The sequence below is a fragment of the Buceros rhinoceros genome, unplaced genomic scaffold (assembly GCF_000710305.1).
Source record: "Buceros rhinoceros silvestris isolate BGI_N320 unplaced genomic scaffold, ASM71030v1 scaffold9074, whole genome shotgun sequence".
Taxonomy (NCBI): domain Eukaryota; kingdom Metazoa; phylum Chordata; class Aves; order Bucerotiformes; family Bucerotidae; genus Buceros; species Buceros rhinoceros.
Window position 1 is genome coordinate 22,326 of NW_010408773.1, and position 27,284 is coordinate 49,609.

The 27,284-nt window shown below is 40.1% G+C and overlaps 1 protein-coding gene across 1 annotated transcript in view; it reads left to right on the forward strand.

Annotated features, from left to right (window-relative positions):
- GALNT7 (polypeptide N-acetylgalactosaminyltransferase 7) overlaps nt 1-27,284 on the forward strand; it is a gene marked incomplete at its 5' end in the record, with an annotated part of 46,409 nt that overhangs the window by 5,303 nt on the left and 13,822 nt on the right. The window contains 5 exons of the mRNA XM_010134975.1: nt 499-956; nt 18,168-18,334; nt 24,233-24,363; nt 24,616-24,695; nt 26,561-26,743. Of these exons, the coding sequence (XP_010133277.1) occupies nt 499-956; nt 18,168-18,334; nt 24,233-24,363; nt 24,616-24,695; nt 26,561-26,743 (1,019 nt within the window). The remainder of the gene's footprint in view (nt 1-498; nt 957-18,167; nt 18,335-24,232; nt 24,364-24,615; nt 24,696-26,560; nt 26,744-27,284) is intronic.

Below are 27,284 nucleotides of genomic sequence, written 5' to 3' on the forward strand. Positions count from 1 at the left end.
GTTGAAGCTGTGTGTGTCAACCACTGAGACCCTGTAGAGGTCTCAGCATCCATAACGTGTAGCCTCAGAAATTCCCTGCGTCCAAGAGTGGTCCCAAGGGCACCACACTCTTCGTTGCAACGTTGTCTGGCGCCATACCACCCTCTCCTTCTTAAAATGCTCTGTTGGTGCTCCCTGCATGTTGGTTTGGTGTGCAGCCTGAACTATGTTCAAGTCTACATGTCCTATGTGGGTATTTGGTCTTTGGGAATGCTTTGGGTGTTAGGCCATTTGCAGGTCCTACTCACTAAGGTAAGTGTGGATAAAGGCTGGTGATGTTCTCCAGCAGCCAGTTGCTTTAGTAAAAGTGTTCACTGAGTGCCTTAATAGAAACTTCTTTCTTCTTGTTTAACATTTATTTAGTTCAAACTCTCAATGCATTCAGGTACTGGATTTAAATAAATAAAAGTTCCACAATTTATATGATCATCTTCTGTTTCTCTGTGTGTGTATATATAGGATGACAAGGAAGCCAACAGACCTCTGCCAAACAAAGGAGACCATGGACTAGGAAATGAGAAGTTCAAACCTGTGGTACCTTGGCCTCATGTTGAAGGTGTGGAAGTGGATTTGGAATCAATTCGAAGGAAAAATAAGGCCAAAAATGAACTAAATCATGGTGGTGGTGGTGATAACAAACAGCAAAACATCATCCAGAGGCAGTATCTCACATTTAAGCCTCAGACATTTATATATGGAGATCCTGTTTTACGACCTGGAGTCCTTGGTAATTTTGAACCCAAAGAGCCTGAGCCTCATGGAGTTGTTGGTGGCCCTGGAGAGGAAGCAAAGCCATATGTTTTAGGACCAGATTACAAAGAATCCATTCAAGCCAGCATTAAAGAGTTTGGGTTTAATATGGTGGCAAGTGATATGATCTCACTAGATCGGAGCGTTAATGACTTGCGTCAAGAAGAGTAAGCAAACTCTTTGTTTTCTTTTAGTTCTGTCTTTACGGGATATAATTATTTTCTTTCCACGTATCTTAATTGGTGATTAAAATAATAATATTATTAATAAGGTCATATACTTAAGGCTTCTTGTCCTGACAGGTGAGATGTTTCTCACCAGATGTTTTCATATATTATTAATGCTATTGTAATGATTCCTTTCATGAATACTTATTCATTTATCTCTACAGTAATCTGTTTTAGTGTCTAATAACATGTATATTTCCATGTTCCCAGGTCCAGCCACAGTCTTCATTGTCATACCTTCTTTTCTTAATACAAGATTTGGGTTTTTTAAGAAAGAATAGTTTTCTTTATTTCCTGCAGAAATTCTTATACTGGTTAGTTTATTCAGTTTTGATTTCACCTCAGTGCTTTAAAAATGAAAATACAGTAAATAAAGAGAACAGTTACAAACAGGTATTGTGCCCTTTAAATAACTCTACTTAATCACCTGCATTATAGGCGTGTAGATCTGCCGTAGTGGTGTTTGGGGTTTGGCACTGACGGAAGAATACATTTCTAACAGTTTCTCACCACATTTTTCATAAAGAAGGAAGCAATCTTAGAAAAAAGATTTTTTTTTTTACTTGCTGAGAGTGTGTCTACTTTGGTTTACGGAAATTCTGGGAAGTCACAAACACTTACTTGGTGACTACTAACAGTCCCTTCTGATCTTTGGTGTATACTGAAGCCAAATTTGCTCTCAGGCTAATCTACATTTGATATAATTTTACTTGTTAATTATTAGCTAAGGACAGGTCTCTGAGCAAACTGATTGGTAGAGGGGTTTTGTTTGAGTGTTGGTTTTTTTGTTGTTGTTGTTGTTTGAGGAGGGAGGGATTAATTACATTTGGAGGGGAGGTGATATGAGTTGAGATAGGAATGAGCTACTTGCCTGTTTTCACTTCCCCTCATCCCTAGCAATGGAGCTATGCTGATCCCTGATTTTGATGCCATCATCTGGGTTGTATGTTTCTAGCTGTGGCAGCTAGTCACTGGCTGGTTACTGAGGCTGTGCTGTGGCTTTTTATAGTGGGTGTTTTCCCATTTTGCGAGGTAGGAGAGAACTGGCCAGCTGTGAGTCTGACTCATGCCTGTGCATGTACAGTTGCTTGAATTCACTGCTAGGTGTGTATTGATTGAACGTGAATGAAGTGCGCAGAGTACAGCATTTCCCTTCCTTTGTGCTGTGTTCCTTGGGTGATTTACTGAAGGTTTCCGCTAGCTGGCAGTCAGAAATGAAGATGGTGCCTGTCCGCTGCTGGTGATGAGGAAGTGTTGGCTGTCCTGGGGTTCGCTTTGGTTTTCTGCCTTCACTGCACTCAGCAGTTGGACCTCTGTGCTAAAGCAATTTTTCTGAAGGGGAAGAAATTGTCTGGGTAATCTGCGTAGGCTGGCATTTTCCTTTAGGTGGTTATTCCCTAGACACTGCTGCTTGTGCTGAGGCCTCAGGCACACCTTTTGTAGGAGGCAACAGGGCTAAGGAAACTGAAAGAAAAATCGTTTCCTGCTTAGGTGTTGTGATTAACTTGAGCAGAGGACAGCTGAAGCCAGGAGTTCATGTTAGCAGAGCTCACTTTGCCCCTTCCTTCCCTGGAGAGAGAAGGGGGAGGAGGTGGCAGAACGCTTCTCTCCTTGCTCTCCTTGAGCACAGAAAGCAGAAATGACAGTGTGTCATGTGCAGGTGGGGCTGGGCTGCCTCTGCCCGGGCTAGTAGCTATATCTTTGGCAGCAGAGCTGCCAAAGTATGTCATCCCCTCCTTTCTTCCCCAAAGGTGGAGGGCATCAGAGAGCCAAATATTTCCACACCTATAGTTTACTGCAGTATTTTTGATGTAATCTTAGAGTTTGTCTTTACTTCTGTTCTGCAAGAGAGTAATAAATAGAAATTCCCAAAGAAGTGAGTACTTTGCATGCTCTGAGGAGCAGGAGGGACAGCCATGTGACAGATCAGAGTAGAAAAGATGAATTTTGGAAACAGTTTTCTTCAAGCACACTTGCAGACAAGGAGGAAGTCAAAGGCAGCAGCTCAAATCAAAGTTAGGTTTTATTATTTAATATTCTAAACAAGCAAACAAAACAGCATGAAGAACAATGTGAACAAAAGGAATCTTTCAGACAACTTCATATCAAATACTTTATTTCAGTATTAAGTATTAAATACTTGGGATGCTAAAAAGGTTAAAGGTTTATAGCTTCCATGTGTCTCCTGGGAATGGCAGAAGAGACGGGAAGCGATGTAATATTGGTTGATACTGCTATATGCTTTCAGGTGTTAACATACTTATTTTTCTGCTCATCCCCCAATACCGACAAGAAATGCAGCAAAAGGTAGCAGATTGGATGCACCATTTATTTTCCACCCACTGACCTGTTTAAGAAGTCTAGAAGCCATTTTGGTCAACGTTCAGTTTAACCCTGCTGAGGAGCAGTATGGCCATCTTTTCTTGGTTAATCATACCTTGGCATTACTAACCGAGGAAGATCTTTCAGGAAAAGACTGGGTTATTTGTTCGTAGATGTTGAAATCAAGGTAGACTTCACCTCAGTCTTCTCTTGCTTCTAAGCACAAAATTTTTAAGTGTCCTCCTAAAGCAATCAGCTTTGTTTAGTGAATGCGTTCCCAGGCAGTGGAGACAGGTGTAAAATTGTGCTGCAAGAACTGTCTCTCAGCTTAAAAGCCATGTAGCCTTAGGGCTTGTCCCTGCTGGTGGGGCAAGAGGGAAGAAATGCCAATAAACGAGGAACCAATCCTGCTATGTTTAGATTTGATTTTGGAGTCAAAACACATTGCCAAGATGATTTGCCAGCTGCCTTTATTGATTCAGTAGGAAACGTTGCTGGTGATTCTGGTCAGTCTCAGCTGCAGTAAAAAGCCTTAACGCTTGCTAAACCCAGTAGAGAGGGGTAATGTTGGATGGCATCTTGAAGTTTTTGGCCAGATACATCACAATATTTCCATTTTACCAGTACTCTTGTCTTACGGATTTTAACCAATCTATTTTGAGGTTGAAGCCAAGCACTTCATAGCAAGTCATAGGTGAATGCGTGGCGATACATGACAGTCAGCGTACAAAATTTCAAACATGGCATCATATCACTGCAGCCTTCCAGCACTCTGGCGGAGGGCCAGGGGAGCCATAAACTGGGTTTAGCTGCAGCAATACCTGTTTTCCGCCTTATTTCTGGTTGCAGATAAGAAGAGCAGCCTTAGCAAGTCCTGTCTAAAACCTCTGTACAGTTGCTGGAAGAAAACTTTTTCTTTAACCTTGGTGATTTTTACCTTTTCTGGATCTTTTTTTATCATCCTGATGAGTGGCAGCCTTTTACTTTTAAGATCAGTAATTTGTATTGAATTTTAAATGTCCCTGCCTCCTAGCAGACCTGTGATAAAACTAATGTTAGCTTTAGGGAAGAAGGGTATTAATTTGATTGTTCCCTGGATGGTTTATTTGTTGTGATCAGGAATCTGCACAGAGATAGAGCTGAAGTAAGAACAGAGTGATAAATTTTCTGAATGATCGTGGATTCAGGATAAACACACCACACTAGTAAATAAAAAATGGGCCTAGGTTTGAGGATGAGTGCTGTCAGGTAACAAGGAGTGTCCTCTCAAAAAAAAAAAAAAAAAAAAAAACGTAACTGAAAAGTAACCTAGTAAATAAAAAATGGGCCTAGGTTTGAGGATGAGTGCTGTAAGGAGGCGTGGAGTGTCAAAAAAAAAAAAAAAAAAAAAATCGTAACTGAAAAGAATTGCTGCTAGGGAAAACAAGAGCTGAGTTGGTTTTCTAGCATAATGAGCCACTTGTCCAGAGTATTCTAAAATAAATTTTAAAAATACAGCTATATTGGGTGTGACCAGAGATCATTTTTCTTAACAATCTTCTCTCCAGCTCTGGCCAATAACATATAGTTGGGAGAAAACATACGAGAATGGACAAAGTTTCATTCCTGGCAACCAGTGAGCTGCGACAGTTGAGCCAAAAATTGCAACAGGATTGTCATGATTCATAGAACTTTTTCTGTGCACAGCCTTGTCTTTTAAATGCATTTATACAGTTGGAATGAATGACATCCTGAGTCATCAGCGTTTTCCGGACTGAAGAACATGGTGTTTGTTTAACTTCCTGGACACTGTTATGTACTTCTGTTACGCTGCAGCCTGTGATACGGGAATATCAGAGATAGCTACATCAAGCTATTATATAAATGTTTCAAGTTCCTACCATTCTGTTTACCCTTCATTAACTCCGATATAAAATGCTCAAAGAGCTATCCATATTTGACTCCAAGATTTTTTTTTTGAGAGGTAATGCCAAGTTTAGGGTCTCTCACTGAATATATGCACTAAGAGTGGTCTAACACTCCATACACATTTATTTGCACTTCCAGTAAGTTCTCCTGCCAGCTCATTAGCTCAGTAGTGTCCTTGAATTACTGTGCAGCTGTTTATAGTAATTTTAATTGCAATTACCAAGAACTGTCTTTTATTGTTCAGTAATGATCTGGAAGAGGACGTGGACAGTTTGCCTTCTAGCATAGACACTCATGCTGCTACAGTCACAAAGTCACTTAAATTGGAATGAATAGACAGTTTTTACACTTTAGCAGTTATCAGTCTGAGAGATCTTCTATCTTACCCTGCCGCGAAGAACTTTTCTTGTAAAGAAAGCAAAGGCTCTGGAAATTCAGTTACTCTAGTAATAGGCTCATCCATGTCCACATCTAGTTTTAATTTCTTCAGAAGGTGGTATGTTTCTGTGGCATGGCTTTCATCCACAAAAGCTGTGTCTATGGTTTACTAATTTTGTTACTTATTGCTAGCTTCTTTTCAACACAGAAGTCAGATTTAGTGGTCTGCAAAAAACTGATGTCATGTTTTCCTCCATTTGTTTGATAACAAAGCTGGTGTCAGCAACAGTTATACACCACAATAGTTTGTCAATTTATATCGTGTTCTTTTGCAAATACTGGGTTTATTAAAACAAAAAAAAATTGAAAAGCAAATAGGCTATTAATGGCAGATGTGTTATCTCCAAATTACACAGTCCCTGAGCTGTAGGTAGGTGAAGATAGGAGCATATAGTGGGAAGTATCACTGTGTGTTTGCCATGGTTTTGTTCTCTTCCCTGGATATCTGGCATTGACCAGTGTTAAGAGTTCAGTGGGAATACTTAATTTAGCTTTACTGCTTCTGAGGTGGTCTCTTTTCGTTTTGATTATCTATCAGCCCAACAGACTGTCTGGCAAGCATCCTACTCATGGTGTTTGAAAAAATATTTCAATACCAGCTTTTATTCTTCAGTATTTCCCAAGCTTTTTTTTTTTTTCCTATCCTATAACTTACATTCAGTTTGCCTGAAGTAGTGCTCATTTGTGTTTTCTTTGTTTGGACACCACTCTGTGCATATAAAGAATGTCTGTCTTACTGCTGGCAGCATCTGCTTTTTTAATTGTGCTGGCTTTCCCTTGTTTCTATCTAGGCTTTTTTATGATTAATGATAAACCATCTTGGCTTCTATTATGGTGTCTTTGAAAAAGTTCCATGCTACCTGAAAGCATGAAAGCCAACTGGTGTAGTGGGAGATGTCCTCACCCATGGCAGGAGGGTTGAAACTTTTAAGGTTCTTCCAACCCCAACCATTACATGATTTTGCCCTTAGCTTATCTTTTCAGTACGCCAACTCACTTCTTTATAGTTTTCCCTTTTCAAAAGGAGGTGTTACTACGACACCTCTCTTCTGCCATTAGAACTTCACTACACTGTGGCTACAATTAAAGAGTGGCTTCTACATGGATGTGTCTTCAGCTGAGCTCCACACTGGAGTCGGGACTGAAAATGTGCTACTTTTTTTGCGGGTTCTCTGATGTACTGCCCCGTGGAAACACAAACTAGTGATGCCTGAAATGGTAGTCTCTGGAGCACAGTTTACATTTACCGGTCTGTCTGAGGTGGTGGAAGTCTGCTGCCTCTGTCTTCTGCCCTCTCAAGTGCTCAGATTCCTCCATACGTTATAGATGCTGTCAGAGTGCTGCTTGGGCAAATGGTACTTCTGTGTGCGTGTATTGATGGTTTCCCCTTGTCTTCATGCTAGAAGATCCCTGGCTCGTTTAAGCTCCAATAATCTGGTTCTGGTTTATTTTAGAGAAGGCATTCCTTCCTGGATAAACCTAATCAATTCCAAAAACTTCACCAGGTACTAATGAATTCAAAACATGCCACTCTACACCATTTTCTCATCCAGACACTAAAGATCTACTTCTTTTTTCTTTTTTTTTTTTTTTTTGCCATTGCCTGGAAATTTGGTAAATCCATCTCTTTTCTCCCTCTTTCCATCTGATAAAAATAATTCATCCATGTCCTTTTAGCCCCATGACTGAGGATATGAGATGCTGAATGAGTCCTTGGGTCAAGCCTCTGTTGTGCTTCTTCCCATCTGTTTTACTGCTTTCTGTGATGTAGCTAAAGATAGGCATGGCAAAGCTTTACAGTCAGGATGATGAATGTGCCCTTGATAAAACCACTTTGACTATTCCCAATCACCTTGTCCTTTGTGCACTTGGAAATGGCTTCCAGCAGACATGCTCTATCATGTTTTCAGGGTCTGAAAGGTAGGGTGGCTGGCTCTAGTTCCCTGGATCTTCCTTCTTGGAGATGGGCATGACATTTGTCTTTGTCAGCGGCACATGCACAAGGACCTTGTTAAAATGGTAGACTCTGGCATCACAATGACATCACAAACTCCCTCCATGCACTCTGGTGCAGTCCGTCCAGTCCCATGGTCTAGTGCTGTGTTTATCCCATTTGCTGTGATGCGGCCGGTGAAGTGATCCCTGACTCACCCTTCCTCTGAGGTGGATATTCCTTCACTTCTCCTGACTTTGCCACTAGATGCGGGAAAATCTTGCAAGTAAAAACTGAGGGAAACCAGATGTTGAGCATCTCAGGTTTTTTTGTGTCCTTTGACACTTAAGTTGCATCTCATTCAGCAGTAAATTTGTGGGTTTTTTCAGCCTTCCTTTTACCTACAAACCCTTCTCGTTGCCCTTACCCATCTCACAGTTTTAAGCTCCACCAAAGTCTTGCCTTTAACTCTCTCTGCATATGCTGAGGCAGTATTTCTGTATTCCTTGTAGGCATCCAGTCTATGCATCTACCTTCCCTTCCATCATGAGTTTTTGGTGCAGCGAGGTGGACTTCCTGCCATGCCTGTTTGACTTACTGCATGTGGGAATGGTCTGTTCCTGTGTTTTAGGGAGATTATCCTCAAAGAAGCTATTCCTGGGCCCTTTTTGGCAAAGTTGTAACAGCTGAAATCATGAACTTCTCATGGCGGATGTTAAGAAACATATAAATAGGGGGTTCTCTAATTTGAAAGCATCAAAGTGGAAATAAAACTGCCTGATGTACAAAACCACTGATGACTACAAGTATGGAGTTCTGAGAAGAGGCTGTCTGGTGTATGGCTCATTTCAGAAGCTGCACCTGGTTAAAGACGAGAGCAGTGCCAATTGCTGTAAAGAATCTGTATTCAGTATTTCAGTATTATACATATCTACAACACATTAGTTGCCATAGTCTCTTTGTACTTTCTTTTCTCTCAAAAACACTGTAAGAAGCAATGCAGGTTTTCCTTTATGAAGTCCACATCTGCCGTTTCCATTGGTGTATTTTGCTGGGCTGAAATTTAAGAAGCGTTCTCTTAAAGTATATTGTCAGTGATGCTATGTGAAACTCCCTGCCTGTCCTATTAACTAACTTACATTACCGTAGAGCCCTTAAGCCAGGGATGTTCACGTTGCTGATCAGATTTCATGCTAGGCTAATTACCTGTGTTGGCTGTAGAAAGGATCAGTGCTCAACATGCTTTGCTCAGGCTTAATGTGCTGTTGTTAGCCTATGGAAGACTTGCTTACAAATCATTCTCACTGACCCAGATGGTTTTAGTCTTACAACTATTTAAACTAAATTATTTTAATTTTGACAGTTTCTTTTGACAAATGTTGCCGGAATTTTATCCTGAGCAGTTTGACTGAGAGAGGAAGCATGATGACTCTTTGTGGCTGTTAATAGCATAAGACAAACTAATCCCTTACTGGATTTTTTTTTTTTTTCAGTATAGCAATTGATAGCTGCTGTCTGCTCACCAGCATGAGCCGTAATTTCATCTGCATCACCCACACACATCTGTCAGTCTGATCATGGGAAAGTAAATATTTTTAAATGTTTTTTCCTTCTGTGGGTTGTCCAGTTTGACTTTTCCTTTTTAATGACGTTATTGCTGATACAGGGCATGCCCCCTTGACCAGACAAATTTGTACTTGAGTAATAGGATTTGTTGCTGTGGATCACCTTTTTACTTCAAACAGAACAACTGGCAATAAGGTTTTGTTGAAAAACCTGAAAAGTAATTCTTGCTTGCTTGAGTACAATGCTCCTTGTGAACAGAAATGTATTTTTGGACAACTTTTTTTGCAGCTCGTGACGTATTATAAAACAAATCAAAAGGAAATGAAAATTAGCATGTTTTTTAAAATTGTACATGTAGTTTTGAAGGGCATTTGGGTTTTTTATTACTTTTAGTACAAGCAGAGGAGAGAATTCTTGCCGAAAATCAAGACTTCTGACTTTAAGAATACACGCATGCAAAGCTGTATGTAGTAATGCCGAGCTGTTAGTAAAGATATAATTTCTATCGTAGTTTGATGGTGACAACTTAGACCTTTTGGTTGGTCCAAGTGCTGTTAAAAATACAAAACTATATAGAAAATTTTTGGTGCTGGAAACTTGAGTCAAAAAAAATACCAAAATCTTTCATCGTAAACAGTTAGAGTATGTAGTAAGGCAGATGAATCTTGGCTGCTTATTAGAAAAGGACAGTCTTTTTTCTCTAGGCAAATAACTTGAATTAATCTGTTCTCTTACAGTAAGTAGTTAGTTGTCCAGTCAAGCTTGTCATAGCTAAGGAGAATGAATAGAAAAGCTCTGGAGTGGAGCCTGCTTCCTTCAGGAATGTGATTAGTTCCTTAATCATAGCACTGTGCAAATTACGTATTTGATGCTGTTATATGAAAGAAAGATTTCAGTAATTACTTGGTATCTGTGTCACTGGAAATGGAGCATTAGGGACTTGGTTTCATTTCACATGGTACCATGGGAAAATGTTTTATTCAAGTGCCACATAGTATCTTGAAACTGTTCTGTAACCAAGAAAGCTAATTTTATAGTACACACATAAATCTGTGTGCACCTCAGTGAGAGCTGGCGTTGAGAGTTAGATGAATTATGGTGGTCACACTAAATCAGGAAGGCTGGCTCTTCACTGCAGGTTATCAGCTGCCTTACTGCTGGCAAGATGCCGGTAGGAGGGGGGAAAAAAGAAGTGTTTAAAGATTTAATTGTCAGAGCACTTCCTTGTGATCAGGAGAGGTTTGAATTCCAGGCATTGGCCTCAAAGCAAAACCAAGCATTTTACATTTCAGGTCCCAGTAGTGAAAACTCAGTGAAGATGGATCCTGTGTCTTTTTAATGTTGGCTGCTAGCATTTCAAATTTTAAGTTTCAGCGGCGAAATAGTTCACTTGAAGAGAACGAACAAGCTGACAGAGGCACCAGGTGGGTTAGCTGTAGCTGGATTTACTTACCTGTGTGTAAGACACACACACTTGTGTGTGCATCTGAAATGAGAAACCTAAGCTCTGAATGGGACCTCTTTCTCAACAAAAATGTGTAGTGCAGCACCTGGAGTATAGTTAAATTATGCCTTTAAAGCTTGACTTCAGAGAAGGGGGCAGAGAAAAGTCTGAGAGATTTTCTGCAGCTGCTTGTGTAACCCTCCAGGTGCTGTCTAGCATCATAGAGATTTAGGGGCAAATGGAGGAAGCATTTTGTCGGGTGAGTTGTAATCTGAATGTAGAACTTAAAAATTAAATTAACTTCTTATGCTCTGTCTTGATCCTATTAACCAGATCTTAACTCTGGTAGAGCATTTAAATAAATTTGCATGATACAAGTTATAATTCAGTCTAGCTGAGCATGGCAGGAAAGTCAAGGTTTAATATCTGATGAGCCAAGTGTGGAAGAAATGAAGTATTTCTGTGGGACTGAGCCCACTGCCCCAAGCTTCTTTCTAGCCTTTTGTTTATTACATTAAGTAAAATCTGTCAGCATTTGATAAATGCAAAATTATGCACAGCCTGGACTCTTGAGCTGTATGTAAGCAAATGCATCAAGCCGTAGCTTCCTAAACTAGTGCCTGCCTTGGTGGAGAAATGACTATTGCTATGTGCAGCAAGTTCTAGCTTCTTACCGATGTTTTCTGAGGTCACAGCATTACCTGCTTCAGAGGTGAGTGCATCAAAACAAACTGCTCTTGTACAGCTGACCCACAGCAATGTCCTGCACTGGTGCCCAGTGAGGCACTTGTTCCGTCTTCGCCCTGTGGCGGTGCATGGTGTGACAGTGCTTCAGAACAGCTGGAGATGGGCAGGGAGATACTGCACCCCTTTAAACCAGAACAGGAGAGAAGAGGACTGTGACTCCATCTTTCTCTAAGGTGGCTTCCTCTTCCCCAAGGAAGGGAATTTATTTTAGCCTTCTAGCTGCCCCAGCTCTTCTGCCATGTGGTGTTTATTTCTTTAACTTTTTCAGCGTTGGGCAAGTGATATTATGGGCAAGAATCTCATCATTTAAAAAAAATGCAAAGTTTAGGGCTAACAGGAAAATTAAAGGAATAATGTTGGATGCATTGGTATGTACAGACGTTGCCTTGAATTTGGATCATGGCACTTTCAGAGGCGGGAGATGTCGCTTGTGCTTCTAGGGGCACTAATAACAAAATTTAGTCACATAGCTTTGCAAGCTAATTCAGGAACGGAACTAGGCAAAGCTTGTACCTATTGTAGAAATAAACCTATGCTGAAACAACATTTCCTAAGCTGTTAGGTAGTGTGTAGTAGAGGGTTTTGTTGCTGTCTGCTGAAAGGAGAAAAAAAAAAACAACAAACCAAAACTATTCAGCTTGTCAAGCTCTCCTGCTTGGGTCGTCTGTTCATCTTTCTTCCAGAACCCCTGTTTTGTAAGTTGACTACTATAATCTGGTACTGATGTTGATGATGCCTGTATGGCTTCATATGTAACAAATCCAATATTAACATCGGTTTTAATTAGTCGTATCTTAACAAAGAATTGCCCGCTTCTGTAATGTGTTTCTGTCTACTCTGTGCTTAGGCAGTGATCATTCTGACTTGCATCAGGCATCAAGCAGCTGGTCTCAGCTAGGATCTTGGCAGTGTCAAACCCTACAGATGAACATAGTTGAAGGTGTTTCGTGAAAGAAACTCTCATCCATCTCCCTAGGGGGTAGATGCAGTTTGCTGCAGTAGTCATAATAAATCGATGATTTAAAATAACAAGTAGCCCTGAATTCAGTATTAAAGTATGTAAACAGTGTGGTGTCTGCTGAACAACTGTCTCCTTATAAGATAAGAACAGAGCTTACTAGGAAAGGAATCTGCAAATCAAAACAGAGTTCCTAACTTATTTTTAGGCTCTGTTGGTATTAGACCCTCTCAAAGAGTAAGAAAAATGCATGCATTATAAAGCAATTATCAGCAGGTGATAAATTATTTCACAGGAGTTGGCTGCTGGAGCAGTTACAGGAGTGGGATGAGAGCTGCCTGCTACCTCAGAGAAATCTGTGCTGCCACGTTTTGGTCTGAGCACACAAGTACAATGCTTTAAAATCCGGAGAGGGGACCATTATGCCCCTAGTAAGTGCAGGTGCTGGTTAGATAGTAGACCTGAGGAAGATAATACCAGGATACAGAATTAGTTGTGGCCACTATACCTCTTGCTTTTATCTGGAGCTTAGGTGCTAATGTGGTGGGGAAGCTGAGAATTCAGGGTGACGGAGAAGCAGTTCCGTTGGCTCCAGATCTCAAATTGCCCTCTAAGTATCTATCCAATTGGCACTCACCCTTAAATTGCTGTCAAGGTCCTCTGCTTGTCCACTACTTGCGTTTCTGCTTAGTGGCTGGATTAGTCTTCCAGGAGAAGCAGCCTCTAGCCTGGACTCTTTTGAGCCTGAGGAAATTTGAGCCTGTGTGTGCAACTGTGGTGGTTTCTAATGGGGAACCTGTAGGATCATCCAGGCCTTGCAGCATGTACCCGTGATCATGTTTGTGGGGCCAGGAGACAGTGGGAAGACCAAGCCAATGAGTAGAGTACAAAGATGAACGAGCAGAAATTTGCTTGAGCCAAGGAGAGAGCTCCAGCCCAGATGTCCAGCTTCTTGTGCAGAGGGGTCCCCCCATGAGAGGGCTGCTCTCCAGCTGTGGCTGGTGCACAGCTTTGTGACTGAGGGATAGGGATGTTGGTGCAGCGTAGTCTCCAAGAGCGCTGTTCCCTCTCAGGGTGGAAAGGGAGTGGGACTAATTCACGTCTGAAGTATGCAGTCAAAAGAAACTTTAATGACCCTGTTTCTCCATTAGATCACTACTGTATCTTTCAAAAGATGCTCAGGTGATGAGTCAGTTCGTGTTTTTGCTCAGTAATACCAGTATTAATTCAGGCAAGGGAAGTTTTTATTCGTGGACTGATCTGAAGGTGTTGCTTCCTTTCACACATGAGTTCCTGAGGAAAGAAAGCAAACAGAGCTGCTTTTCCCTGCAGCGCTGCCCTGGGAAGGTGTTACCAGCCCTTGATAAATCTGTGCATGCCTGCTCCTTCTTGCCCCATACAGTAACTCTTTACAGGGGTCAGGAAGTGATGTGAAGTGTCTAGAGGCAAGACTAGCTTAAGGATGCTGCCTTCTCATTTCTGCATATCTGCTACAGCTATACCAATAAGAATTCAAATTAATTTGTTTTAATGAGTATGTTTACTAATGTGGTTCACAGCGTATCACCACAGCTGGCCTGCAGACTGCACCTGAAAGGGCACCATGCTACTGTGTGTGGGCAGGACAGCACCTGGGATGAGGCTAGAGGTAGAAATATTTGAGGACGGCTCCGAAAGTCATGCCTGCTCTTTTACTACGTTGGCCCGTGACCTCAGAGGCGAATGTTGGTGGTCTGGCAGTAGAGGTTGAACCTTCCTGCCAATATTCCGTTAAATTTTGTTGCCGTGAGGCAGACGGCAGCTGAGGGGCAGCCTGACAGCATGGCCTCTGACATGGGAGTGCGTGTGAAGCAAAGGGGTGTCACTGAATTCCCCCATGTGGAAAAAAATTGCACCCATTGACATTCATCATCACTTGCTGAACGTTTACGGAGACCAAACAGTGGGTGTGGCACAGTGAGGGAGGTGGGTGGCCCATTCCAGCAGTGGCAACAGTGATGGTGGGTCCCCTCTGCTGGTGCAGATTTTTATGCGAGCACAGCACGCAGACTCTTGTTCATCGCTGGAGAAAATGCACAGCCAGCGGTGGGGACTCTATCGAAAAATAGTGTTTTGTAGCTGAGAATTTGCTCTATCAAATAGTGTTATTGTGCTCTTTGTGCCTGTTGTAGTTTCCATGGAAATAGAACGTAAATAGGAAGCGTTACTTTTGGAATGACCTACGTATTTGAATCTTCTTTGTCACAGACTCTTTTGTACTTTGAATCTGTCTCTGCCAGTTTTCAATAGCTTGCAGCTTTTGCCTGGACACCCATATTTACCTTATCTTTTAAAACTAAAACATAAGTCTGGAAATTCAGGCTTTTTCTTTTGCTTTTCTAGTGCCTAAAATTTACAGGGAAGCTAGTACTGTAAAATACAGCTTTAAACACAAGCAAAATGTGTTTATGGGTTCTTGATGTTTGGTTTGCCCACCACTGGATGTCAGTGCTGCTCCACTGAAGAAAGGCTCTTTCCTGCTTCCTTTCCTGTGGATGTGAAGGAAATGAGAGTGGAGGCTTCTGGGTTTTTTGGCTCAAAAGCTTAATCAATATTCACATTTCTTGGAAAAACATGCAACAGAGATTAAAATATTTATTAATTCCATGTATCTATCTAAAACAGCTACCATGTTTCAAACCTCTAACTCTTACTGCGAGAGGCAAGATTGTGCATAGGAGTTACTGCAGTCAGTTGGTGTTTACGCGCTTGATGAGTCAGTCTGTGGACTGTCCAATAAATGAATTAAAGCCTCTGGAAAAAACCTAAAAGTATGATCTTACTAGAGGTATAACTGTAGTGCTTTTATGGCTTACAAATGGCACATTTAGCAACACATCATTTTTCAAGTTTAAAGAGTAAAACATGCTGACAGATTTGAAGAGATTAAGTTGGATATGTAGCAAAAAACCTGTCTGGTTTTGTGTTCTAAAAATGCGTTAAATACAGATCAAAAAATGCTTATAGGTTGCTCACAGATGTGTTGTTCAATTCAGGCTTTTGTAATCGGTTTGGCTTTTTAAAATTCTGTTAAGTTACTTAATGTCTTTCATTCTTAGGCTCTTCATCATTTTGTTCTGAAATACGACTTGCCTTCATTGCAGGAAGTGGAGAAATAAGCAACCAAAAGATTTGGGGTTTTTTGCAGTGTTTCATTTGTTTCTGTTGTTGAAGGCAGTCTGAAATGTCATAGCTGTCTCTCTTTTTAATTGGAGAGCAAAAAAGTTAAACTGCTGAAGCTGCAGGTCAGTGGCACAGTGCAACGTGCATCACATACTGCCGCCTTCTTCGAGGCAAAAGGTGCTCTTACTTTCTACTGGCTCTTACATGGAGCTCTTGAATGACATTCAGGTGGCATACTGATTGTGATTGTGTAACATCCTGTTTTCATCCATTTTAACATAACTGTATCACCCAAATGAATCCAGGTGAATATGTGCATCAAGCAACTCAGTTCTGTTATTAATCTGCTATTAAACACACGATGGAAAATCTTCCCTTTACACAGCCAACTTGATGCCCCTACATAGCATATCCACTTTATCTCTGCAAATGGCTAGAGAAGTTGTTGACAGCTTAAATGCTTGCGCTACAAATGGAAGTACTGCAATATATAATCAGAGGGTTCTGTGGAAGGAAGGCATCAGCGGCCTGACCCGTGCATTTTAAACAGTCAGTCTAGCTCTTGTGGATTGGAACCCAACAAGCTGTGGCTACTTCAGGCATAAAAACAATAGAGGTGGAGGATTCTAGTGAGTAAACTGTACTTGAGAGATTGTGCTGTTGCAGAGTTTGCTTACAGCATGCCTGTCTAGGAGAAGTGCCTTATTAGATTTGACTTAGTTATAGACTGGTTTGAATCTGTAATTTCCTTTTCCCACAAGACCAAAATTAATACTGTGTTTCTACCAATTTCTTTTTTTTTCTGGTGGGTGAGAAATACATATTGATGCTGTTACCTGACAACAAGTGAAATAGGTTCTTCACCAAAAAAATGGTCTTTAAATACCTATAGATGTGTTATGTGAGTTCTTTCCATGTTTAACTTAATTTAGCTTCAGAAACTCTGATGATTAAGGTAATTTCTTTTCAAACACAGGAAGATTTCTCTGTGTTTAAGCTTTTTATTTTATATCTGAAAATACAACTATAACAGTTTGTGCATCCATAAGTGTAAAAGTTCTATTTTTCAAGAATAATTTCTTAATCAGTCAGTTTCTCTCTAGTAGAGACTTGACTTGCTGAAAGATTAAAAAAAGGAAGTATTTTGCCCATTGAAATCAAAATGCTCTGTCTCTGAGTTAGGGGATAGGAATTGTATTATTATAGTTGGAAAAGGGGCTAGAGAATCAGATAGGCAAACTTCCAGGTAAGGAAATACCCGATCTGGTTATAATTAAGGAGACCGTGAACATTTAAGGATGCAGCAGTTGGAGAAATGGACATTACAATTGCAAATTAAATCCATTGTTGATAAAAGTGGATAATAAATATTGGAAAGTGTGGATGCTTGTTTCTAAAGCATCTGTAATCCCTCAGCAAAAAAAGACCTGAGCCCAGGTCCACAGGGAAATTGAAATGTAGCATGTTTTAAGTGGATGCAGAAGTGCTCTTCGTGGCACACCAAGCTGAAACCCACCATTACAGATGGTTCAGTTGAAAAATATTTAATAGGAGTGAACACAGGCAATAGTTACATTTCCTATGTCACTCTTGCTGACTCTGGTTGGTCTTGCACATTTGGTTGATGCAATTGCGGTCTGTCATGTTGGCTACTAGAAAGATGTATATTATAGCCAGGTAAATGCTTGACTGAACCTGTTACTTGAATTTCTGTTCAATGCATTTGTAGGGTTAGAAACCGTATTTTGATCAAAATACGTGTTCTTCGTTCTTGTGATAGCATTCATTTTCAAATTTTTTGTGGACGTTACCTTTTCAAATGATCGATAAATTCCTGGCCACCTTCTTTAATTTAACTGTGAATAAATAATAAATAGTAGAGATCATGTCTTGTCTGCCATGGGATTACATTTTTCCCATGGGTAATTATGCTTCTCTGACTGTTTCTGCAATTGGAGATGGTTTTATGCGGAGCATCTGACATGAGCATTTCACGTGCTGCTGCTCTACTTCTAGCAAGTTTACTTATTATTGTTAAATCTATTTTATTGTGACAGGGCAGAAAATAACAAGTTTTGCCTTGCCACAAGTTTGTAACATCTCTAGTTATGAGACTCTGTATGTGGATTACACAAAGCCAACAGAAACACTTTGTAGACAGTCCTTTTACTGGGTGAATCTGATTTTAGGAGGCTTAGAAAAAACAGCACTGTCTGACTGTGTTGTTTTACAGTAGGTGAGCCAAATGTACGGTCCGTCCTAAATCATAGTATCTGAGGACCCCCCATCTTGGCAGCCACAGATTTGGGGCTTTTCTTCCAATTTCTTTGTTCCCTGCTGGCTGCACAAGCAATGAGGTGGTGGCGGTGGAAGGGATGTGTCTCACTGCAGTCCGTGCAGTGCCATCCACCTACACAGGAGGAAGCGTGTAGCTGCTGAGGCAAGTCGTCACTCACCAGCTGTATCCTTCCTCTTTCAGAAGGAAGAAAGGCTCGCTAGCTGGAAGCAAGCTGGTCTTTGGGCCTTCTGTGATGCACTTAAGCTATACTCTTTTATATCCTGATTCTCTTTAATCTGAAGGATAGCCATCAGTGAAGATTTCATTTGCACAAAGATGTTAAGCATTTCTGTAAGTCACAATGTAAAAATTAATAAAATCAAACCTTTTTACAGATGCAAATACTGGCATTACGATGAAAACCTGCTCACCTCCAGCATTGTCATTGTCTTCCATAATGAAGGATGGTCCACACTCATGAGAACAGTCCACAGTGTCATTAAGAGAACACCAAGGAAATACTTGGCGGAAATTGTGCTGATTGATGATTTTAGCAACAAAGGTACGTCTCGAATATTAACACAGTACTTGTAGAAGAAGAAACTTTTTTTCTTCATATAGTTTTCTTATGATTTATTACCTGTCATAGATTGAGTTGACTCTGCAAGAAAACTTAAGTTGCTTCTTCACAGTCTTTCCAGTTTTCAGTGAACTGCTTTCATAAAGCTGGCAATCCTTTATGTGTATTCAGCTGTTAGAAATCCTGTATTTCTGCTGGGCTCTCTACCACAGCTGTGGGTGTATAATAGAGAACTAGTACCTGTCAACTCTTGTGAAAACAAGTAGTTTTAAGACTGTTGAAGGAGTCTGAGTTAAGTCTGCTATGAATAATTTCTTTCTTAATTCCATATAGGAATCCGGGTTCCCCCCCCCCTTTTTTTTTACACTATAATAAAAATGTATCTAAGGTTATTGAATTATTCAGATTCATTTTCAGTATAATTTTAATCTCCCAACATCCTTTTTTAATTAAACATCACATTAAGGTATTTATTGTTTCTTATAGGGGGAAGGGGCTTTTAAGAACTCAAGTGTGTTTTAATTTCTGCTTTCTTTGAGTCCTGCATTTTCAGAAGTACAGAGATTTTTCTCTTCCTTTGTAATATACATTTTAGTCTTGATTTATAGTCAGGATGTATGTACTTATGTGTGGTTCTTATAAATATAAACATAACGCAGACTGTAATGGTGATACCATCAGTGTTAATGCAAATCAAGGCTGAATACAGAGAACTGTAAGTTCTGCGCTAGAGATATAATCAATACAGAGGAAGTATGTCTGCTTTTAGATGTATTTCAAAATAGTGCACTAGAGCTGCACATTCTGCAAGATTTTATTGCAGGATAGTTCTTGAATAGAAGTTGACAGAAAAAGAGGATATGTGTAAATAAAAATATAACTGAGTCTGTGGTATGATGGTCTCTTCTAGATGATGATGACTTTTAGGAACTCAGGCAAGTCTGAACTGGTCAGAAGTATAGGATACGTTCCCTTTACCCTCCTCTGTTTTTATAATAACTGAATTGGGTAGTGGCATGGAAACTCCTTACTGTTCTGAAACTCTCCATCTTATCCAGTGATCTGGGATTCTCCCAGCTCCAGCCTCATGGGAGGGCTTGTTTTTTGTAGGTACAACCACTTTAAATTTTAAAACTGAACTTACCACATAATTGGGGATGACTTTTTTTGAGTATAAATCCCTATTAAAAATAGTTAGTGTGTTAAGTTTTACATCTTACGTGGAGGTAGGTATCTTTGTTGTTGTTGTTGTTTTTGTTTTTACAAGAGAGAAAAAAATACCTATATTGTAAATTTGACTGCATCTGGCTTAGTCTCATAAAGATACTGAGTGATACATTATAGTCTCCTGTAGCCTTTTACAGCTTTTGAGAATTTGGCTTAGATATACACACATATGCTATAAAACAAAAATATCTTCTCTCCTAAGGGATATAATTTTAATAATTCAGTCAGCATACATGTGCTGCATTTTTCCTTTTCAGCTGTGATCACAGCCTTCCTTCAGAGCTATTAAAGTGCAGAGTTAGCTGTACAAAATAACCGTGACACTGGTCTCTAGAAAAGTTACCAGATTTCTTACTAATGATTGTACTCATTACTTGGGTTTCGCATGAGTTGTACCTGACTCTGTGTTAAGTGTATATAATTCATGGAATGAGTCCGTCTGGCATTGCAACTCATACTACAGGTTTCCAGTATGTTACGATTGTTAAATAAACAGAATAAGCAGAATTATTCAAGAAATTTGTTTTGAAATACAGAACTTTACCTATGCTTTCTGCTCATATATGAATGGTTAGCAGATACAGCTAGCCTGGACCTAACATCGAGCAGACCCGTGTCTCTTTATTTCCCACACTTCATTTTCTCAAATAACTTTCTTGAATTCTCATGTGTAAGTGACTAGAAAACAAGCACGGACTGGAATGGCTCTGAATACCTTGCTGCAAGTGTACTTTTTCACTGTAATAATTCTTCAAGCTGCTTTAGGCTCTTACTTGGAAAACATAATTAAATTCAATAATTCAAATTGCATTCTAGGTGAAAAATGGACGAGAGAGTAGAATCTTGCTCCACTTCTTTCTCCCCAGAGAAAAGCATGAACTAGTACCGGCTGCAAAGCGTGCCGAGCCATCTGAAGAGATCTCCAGTTGTTAGGAGAGGTGCAAAACACAAACACTGTTAATCACAGCAGAGCTGCCGGTGCTTTTCTTCTGGCTGAAAAAGCAAAAAACCAGTGCTGACAGCACAGATACAGGATTTTCTACTTCTCCACTGGCTTTCAGACTGCACTCTTAAATCTGCCTTTCCATCCAGCAAAGTGTGTCGTAAGCTCTTTGAGACCAATGTTGAGGGACACAAGCTGGACTAGGTAGATGTTTGTTCACACTCTGTGACTGTCCTTATTTCTTAGCCGCCGCCTTCTCCAGCGATATGAGATTAAAATGAAGCATAGCGGTTTCAAACGCTTGTAAAGGCTGGCTCACAGAGAGCCCTGCCTGTCCTTTACAAGAAATCCTCTTTCATCAGAGGAAGGTTACAGCTGCATAGAAGCTTATATATGTTACGCCTTACAGGGAGGAGCAGTTGCAATGCTTGGAAAATGTTCTTTTTGTTGTAATTCTTTGTCTAAAGTCACTTGGGAGCTGTCTTTTTGCTGAACAACACTCTCCTTTCCTTCCTTAATCTGTTCTGCAAACAGTGGGGTTGGACTGCGTAGAACTGCATGGAGAGATGTGCTGAATTCCGCTCAAGCATTTTTTCCGTTGTCGAAGCGGAAAGGGAACAGTAACGAGAATAACGCCAAGCTAGCTGGATGATGCTAGTTCTGATATTTTCAATGGAAGTCTCTGTATTAGTGCGTGTTAGAGTCCAAGAAGTGATGCAGAGGCTTCTACTGCAGTGTCACTGTGGCCAAACTGCTGCGCATGGGGGATTTTTTTCCTCCAGTTTTTCTTGTGTTACTTGATAGAAAAAGTTTTTTCTGCTGTGCTAGCTGTGTGGAGTGTACAGCTGTTCTGGAAGGACAGTGACAATTGATACACCAAGTTTTATGAAGCTCCCTACAATTATGGTTGTGTATATAGTACTTCAAAGACTACTTGTTATGTATATAGGTACCAGTGTTATTTCTTTCTGAAGTGTAGAGGTCAACATGCCAGCTGGTGCAGCTCACTTTTGTAGACTGTGCACCTGTAAAGAGCGACTGTGAGGTAAACACCAGTCTTCTTAGTAGCGCTTAAAGGGTTTGTCTTCCTTTCGAGTTTATTTTATTTTTTTCTTTATTGCTGCCTTATTACCTTACTGATGCAGTATCCCGTAAGATAACCGAAGGAGAAGTAATGAACATAGGCAGGTGGCTTTATTTTTATTAACTTGTTTAATAGTGCTTGCAGTGGAGAGATGTAAGCATTAATCAGTGCTTGTGGCAGAGCTGAGCGCTCCACTTCAGTAGTATTGCAGTACAGGGGACTGGGAGGCAGCTGCTTTAGGGAGGACTTCTGATACCTTTTTTCTACTTCTCAAACTGACATCCATGAGTTGTGGGTAAAAATCCTGCTTTCCTTCTCCTCCCTGCCTCCCTTGTAATCTGCAATGCCTAGGATCTTTTGGAGAAGCATGTGTTTTGAAAAAACATTGATTCATACTTTAATCATGCACTGAGGCGTGAGAGAAAAACCCAAACAAGGGAAGACCAGACTGGTGATTATATTTTGAAAGGTAAAATATACTTTTTTTTTTTTTGAACAAGGAACAGAATGCTTTAAGGCTATGGACAGACACAAACACACATTCTAGGTGAACAAATTTTAACTCTGTCCAAGCAGTATTTCTAACTGTAAAAGTATCAGGCTTTTACACACTATTGCCATGCAGGCTTTGTAGTATGGGAAGGAGGGAAAATTCAGTTTTCCTATGGGAAACAGCACTTGCTGCTAACCCTGGCACCATTTCAGATAATGGACTGCAGTCCTGAGACTTGTACTGTAGAAAAGCTTTAAACAATCAATATGACAGGTTTTTACTACTCCCTGTGAGCCTTACATAGATGAACATTTGATAACTAAAATATTTGGCTTCATAGGCAAGAGAGCTGTAAGTAACTTCAGGTTTTAAATCTTTAAAATATTCCTGACAGTCCTTCTGTAACATGTACTAGGAATTTGCAGAATAAATAATGGTGCAGTATAAAAATTTTCTTAGTACCACTTCAGTATGACCTTGTAACTGTTGATTTTATCCTATAAAAATTTATATTGCAGCTATCATATCTCATTCTGTATATATTATTACATGGCGTGTTATTCTATACAGCATGCGTGATAAAATTTTTCTCTCTCTGGTTTGATCTTTATGTATCCTTGAAGTTTTCCTAATGCACAAAGATTTACGAAAGAAATTGTAAATGTGTGTGGGAAAGGAGAGACTATATAAAACTTTTAGTTGAGAAAACTTAGTTTTTAATAAAGGTGAAGAGGAGGGATAATAATAGTATTAAAAGATAGTGGTCTCAGAATATTGTTCTTTGGTACAAGCGCTAAATTTTCAAGTTTGGAAACTTCACTTCCAAAAAACACTGTTTCCGTTTATGGAGCTTTTGTTTAAACTAAAGTTTTTTTAATGTTGTTGGCAGGAATATAAAACATACTGAAACATAAGTTGCAGCAAGCTCCAGACTTCAATCATTTTCATTCAGGGTTTGGAAAATGTTGCTGCTGAAGCAACCTGATGGCTTGTTGCTGCCAAAAGGGACATCCTTCTCCCTCCACCTCTGCATGTCCCTCCTCCTGTTAAATCAGCGTAGGTACGGCATCTAGCATCCCCCTGGAGCTGGTGCAAACCAGTGCATGGATGCCTGGGCTATAGGTTATTTTTGTTTTAGGTTAATTTTGTTGCCGACTGAGAGAAACTGAAGCTGTATGTAATTCTTGTAAGCCTTTCAGTACAAAAATAAATTTTAAATGAACGCTAATGGTTAAGTCAACGTGGCCTCCAGGAGCATGTGCCTGACTGCCAGCCCTTCTGCCTTTGTGAGTTTTCTCAATAGAATCATCTGCGCAAAAATATTATGCAACACAGATCCTTTTTTCAAATTCTGTGGTAGGAATGTGGTTTCCAGATTAGTTTGGCAAAGACCAATGTGCAAATACAAATCCGTAACCATTTAAGCATAGTCCATCTTGATTCTTCTGGAGTTACTCATCCCTTCATTAACGAAGTCCCTTCGGCTGAAGCTTTCACCGTCTCAATAGTATGATGAGCCCCAGCTCATTCACTGCATTTCTGGCCCTTCAATTATTCATATTGTTAATTTCATTAGAAGATTAGCATAAGATCATCGCAACCCTAAGAGGGAAGAGGTCTAGATGAGGGAGGGTGATAATTTGAGTATGGTGGGCTTCTGTGGCAGGTTTCCAGATTCAAGAGAAAATCTTGAGAGGCAGAAAGTGAAGAGAAATGTTTGACTGCAGAGTGGTGCCTTCAACTGTACATGTGATTATTTGATGACAAAAGACCATATGCTGAAGTGTAGAAACTTCTCTGCCTGATTGAAAGACCGGCAAAGACCTGACAGCCTCTATGTGATATATTGAAGTGACTAGAAATTGTCCGCCCAGCTCCTCTGCGGCACAGCCAACCACTTCAGCTGCTTTTTCTTCAGATAAGCCAGAGACAAACCTGTGCCATAAAGTCAGAGAGCTCCCAGCCTTGATCTCTTCAGTTTTAGTGTTTGTGAGCAGTAGTACAATCAGCTGAATTAAAGATTCTCTTAAATGTCTGTAGTTATTATAGAGTTGGATTTGGGTTGTGTTAAGAGTACAAAACTGTTTATTATTAGAGCACACCAAAATATTCTTTTTCTGTCTTATTTAATAGTACACTTAAAAGAGAGGCTGGATGAGTATATTAAGCAGTGGAATGGCCTTGTGAAGGTATTTCGAAATGAGAGGAGAGAAGGTTTAATCCAGGCAAGGAGCATTGGAGCCCAGAAGGCTAAACTTGGACAGGTAGGAGCCAGTTCAAACACAAGGCTGTCTTTTTTTTCTTTTTTTGTGGGGGGAGAGGTGGTGGTGGTGGTTCTGTGTTCAAACAGACCTGTAGAGGCGTAGTATTGTATTGATAGTGTTTTAAAAAGATTAATTTTACTCATTTAAACTTCGGGGATTTATTTATAATACAGAAGTATTTCAATGTAGCTAAGTTTAAATCATCATGATCTCATATACAGAAACATAAATTACTTTTTTTTTTTTTTTAAGGTTTTGGTTTACCTTGATGCCCATTGTGAGGTGGGAATTAATTGGTATGCGCCACTTATAGCTCCTATATCTAAGGACAGGTAATGTTCTGTTATTTTCAGCATCTGGCCTCTTAAGAAGAGAAAGTCACAGTAACAAATCTTCACTTTTCAAATTACAATTAATGCGTTTTGTATCACTATCTATATATCAAACTGTATTAGTATTTTCTGTATAATGATTTTATTGTCTCCCACCATAAAAGCTAGGTAAGGAGGAAGGAAAACAGTCAGGCAAGTAAATATCCAGGTAGTTTAGTTTAGTAGGTATTCTGAATATTTTGCATAGTATAGATTAAATGCAAGAAAACTCTTTGTCTTTTGCCGTGATCTGAGGCACTGTTACCAAAATGTTCTGCTCTGGCTGAATAAGGAGACTTGATTAAATGAAATAACTAAACAATAACAAAGCGTGCTTTTTGGTAGAGAAAAAGTAACAGCGTTTTGATTTAATGGGTTTTTAAAGCCTCTGTGATTTCAAGAGTTTTATAATTTTCTCATCTTTGGTCTTGCAGTGTGGTCTCACTTGTTTCCTCTGAAGTGCATTGTGTCTAGCAAATCAAGGTCGAGGTTTGAGTGTCTCTCTGCCATAAACGCAGGCACTTGCTAGCAGTTAGTGGTGTGAATGCTTGTGCTGTGTGCATGGGATTTGTGAGAGGTGACAGAGGAGGGAGATCCCCAGGGACTTCATTTCTTCCAGCTCTTGAACTGCTGTTGTTGCTGTGTGCTACCACAGTCTTTGCTTGTGTGGTTAGGGGGATATGTGCGTTTAGGAAACTAGATGCTTGTTTAAACTCTTTTAATCCCATGAAATAACTGCTTAATCCTAAAAACAATTTGTTAACCTGTTGCATTACCAGAACTTTTTTGAAGAGATGGTGTCTGTGCGTTTTAAAGGCTGTAACTCTGCTTCAAGACTGTATTTGGGACAGGATGCTAGAGAGAAGATGGAAATGCTCGTGTTTTTCCATTGAATAAGTGTGTTACTCTTTACATGAGAGAGACTGGTGAGAACAGGCAGCTTTAGGGTCATCCTCCAGCCCGCCTGCAGAAGTGGAGGTTACGGGAGGACCAGTGATGCTGAAGCACACAGTGCTGGAGGGCAGTGCCTGACAGCCTTCTTTCAAGCCCTGGTACCCTGGGTGCAGCGTGTTGCTGCTTGCGTCTCAAAGAAGAGCATGGTGTTAGCATTTCTCTTACCCCCACTTACTTTTCTGTCTCATAGGATTTGACTTAAAAGATGGAAATGCTCCAAGTTTGGTCACCAGCAAACTAATTTGGAAAATCTAGGGATAGTAACAAGAAAATGTTTTTCCTTGGTGAATATTGTATGTAATAGATCACAATGAGGAGTATAATGCAAATCAAACAGGAAAAATTCTGCTGAAGACTGCTGCTAGAAGAGCACCAGTAATGTTTTTTTTTATCCTGAGAGGTTAGATTTGCAGGGCAATTGAATAGGACAGAACAGTGAAAATCTGTGTTTACAGTAGTAAAAGCTAGGAGCTTATCATACTTGTTGACAGCTAAGATCTGATATGAGTAGAATGACAAGAAATAATAATACTGTGAGAACCTCTAAGGGGACCTCTCAGGGCTCCTCTGTGCTTTATTAGAAGACCAATGTCAAGAAGTACACATAAAGGAAACAGTACTGATAAACAAATTGATATATTGGCATTTCAGACTTTATTTTTCTGCTTTCAGAACCTGTTAAAACAACATAAAGGAAGAACTATCTCTTTTTTCTTCTAATGAGACTTCACTTTTTAATAATAGGTTTACAAATGACTTTTCATATAAACTGCTCTATAAGCTTAATAATTATTGGTGTAGATTTCAGATTAGACAGATTACTCTTCTGAAATTGTATTTTGCTCTTTCTTTCCCTTCTATAAATGTTTCAGAACTACATGTACTGTGCCTCTAATAGATTACATAGATGGGAATGATTATTCCATTGAGCCACAACAAGGTGGGGATGAAGACGGTTTTGCCAGAGGGGCCTGGGACTGGAGTTTGCTATGGAAACGAATTCCGTTAAGCCACAAGGAAAAGTCCAAACGAAAACATAAAACTGAGCCTTATCGGTAAAGAGAGCTGTTTACATACTGTGAATTGTAATGAATAATTGTCTAAACCCTTTCGTTTTTCCCTCCCCCCCCTCTTTTCCCATGAACTACTGTCGGTGCACGTGTGCCGTGCGGGTCCTTGCACATAACTGCATCTTCCCTGCCACCATCCGCCACCCTGCAGAACCACATGCACTGTGCCGCTTATAGATGTCATAGATGGCAACACTTTTAAGATTGTGCCGCAAGGGGGTGGTGACGAAGATGGGTTTGCTAGAGGAGCGTGGGATTGGAGTATGCTATGGAAGAGGGTTCCTTTGACCAAGCGAGAGAAGGAAAGCAGAAAGACAAAAACTGAACCCTATCGGTAATCACTAAATCACTTACCCGTTTCTTTTGTTTTCAAAGTCAGTATTGATCCACTAAAACTTGCATGTACTTCTAGCCTGCAAACCTTCCTATTTCTAGTCACAACTGCTGCTTTGCTAAGTCAAACTTGTTTGCCACAACTAACAGTTTGCTCAAAATACCTTTGCTGCCTTGTGTTGCCTCTCCATTC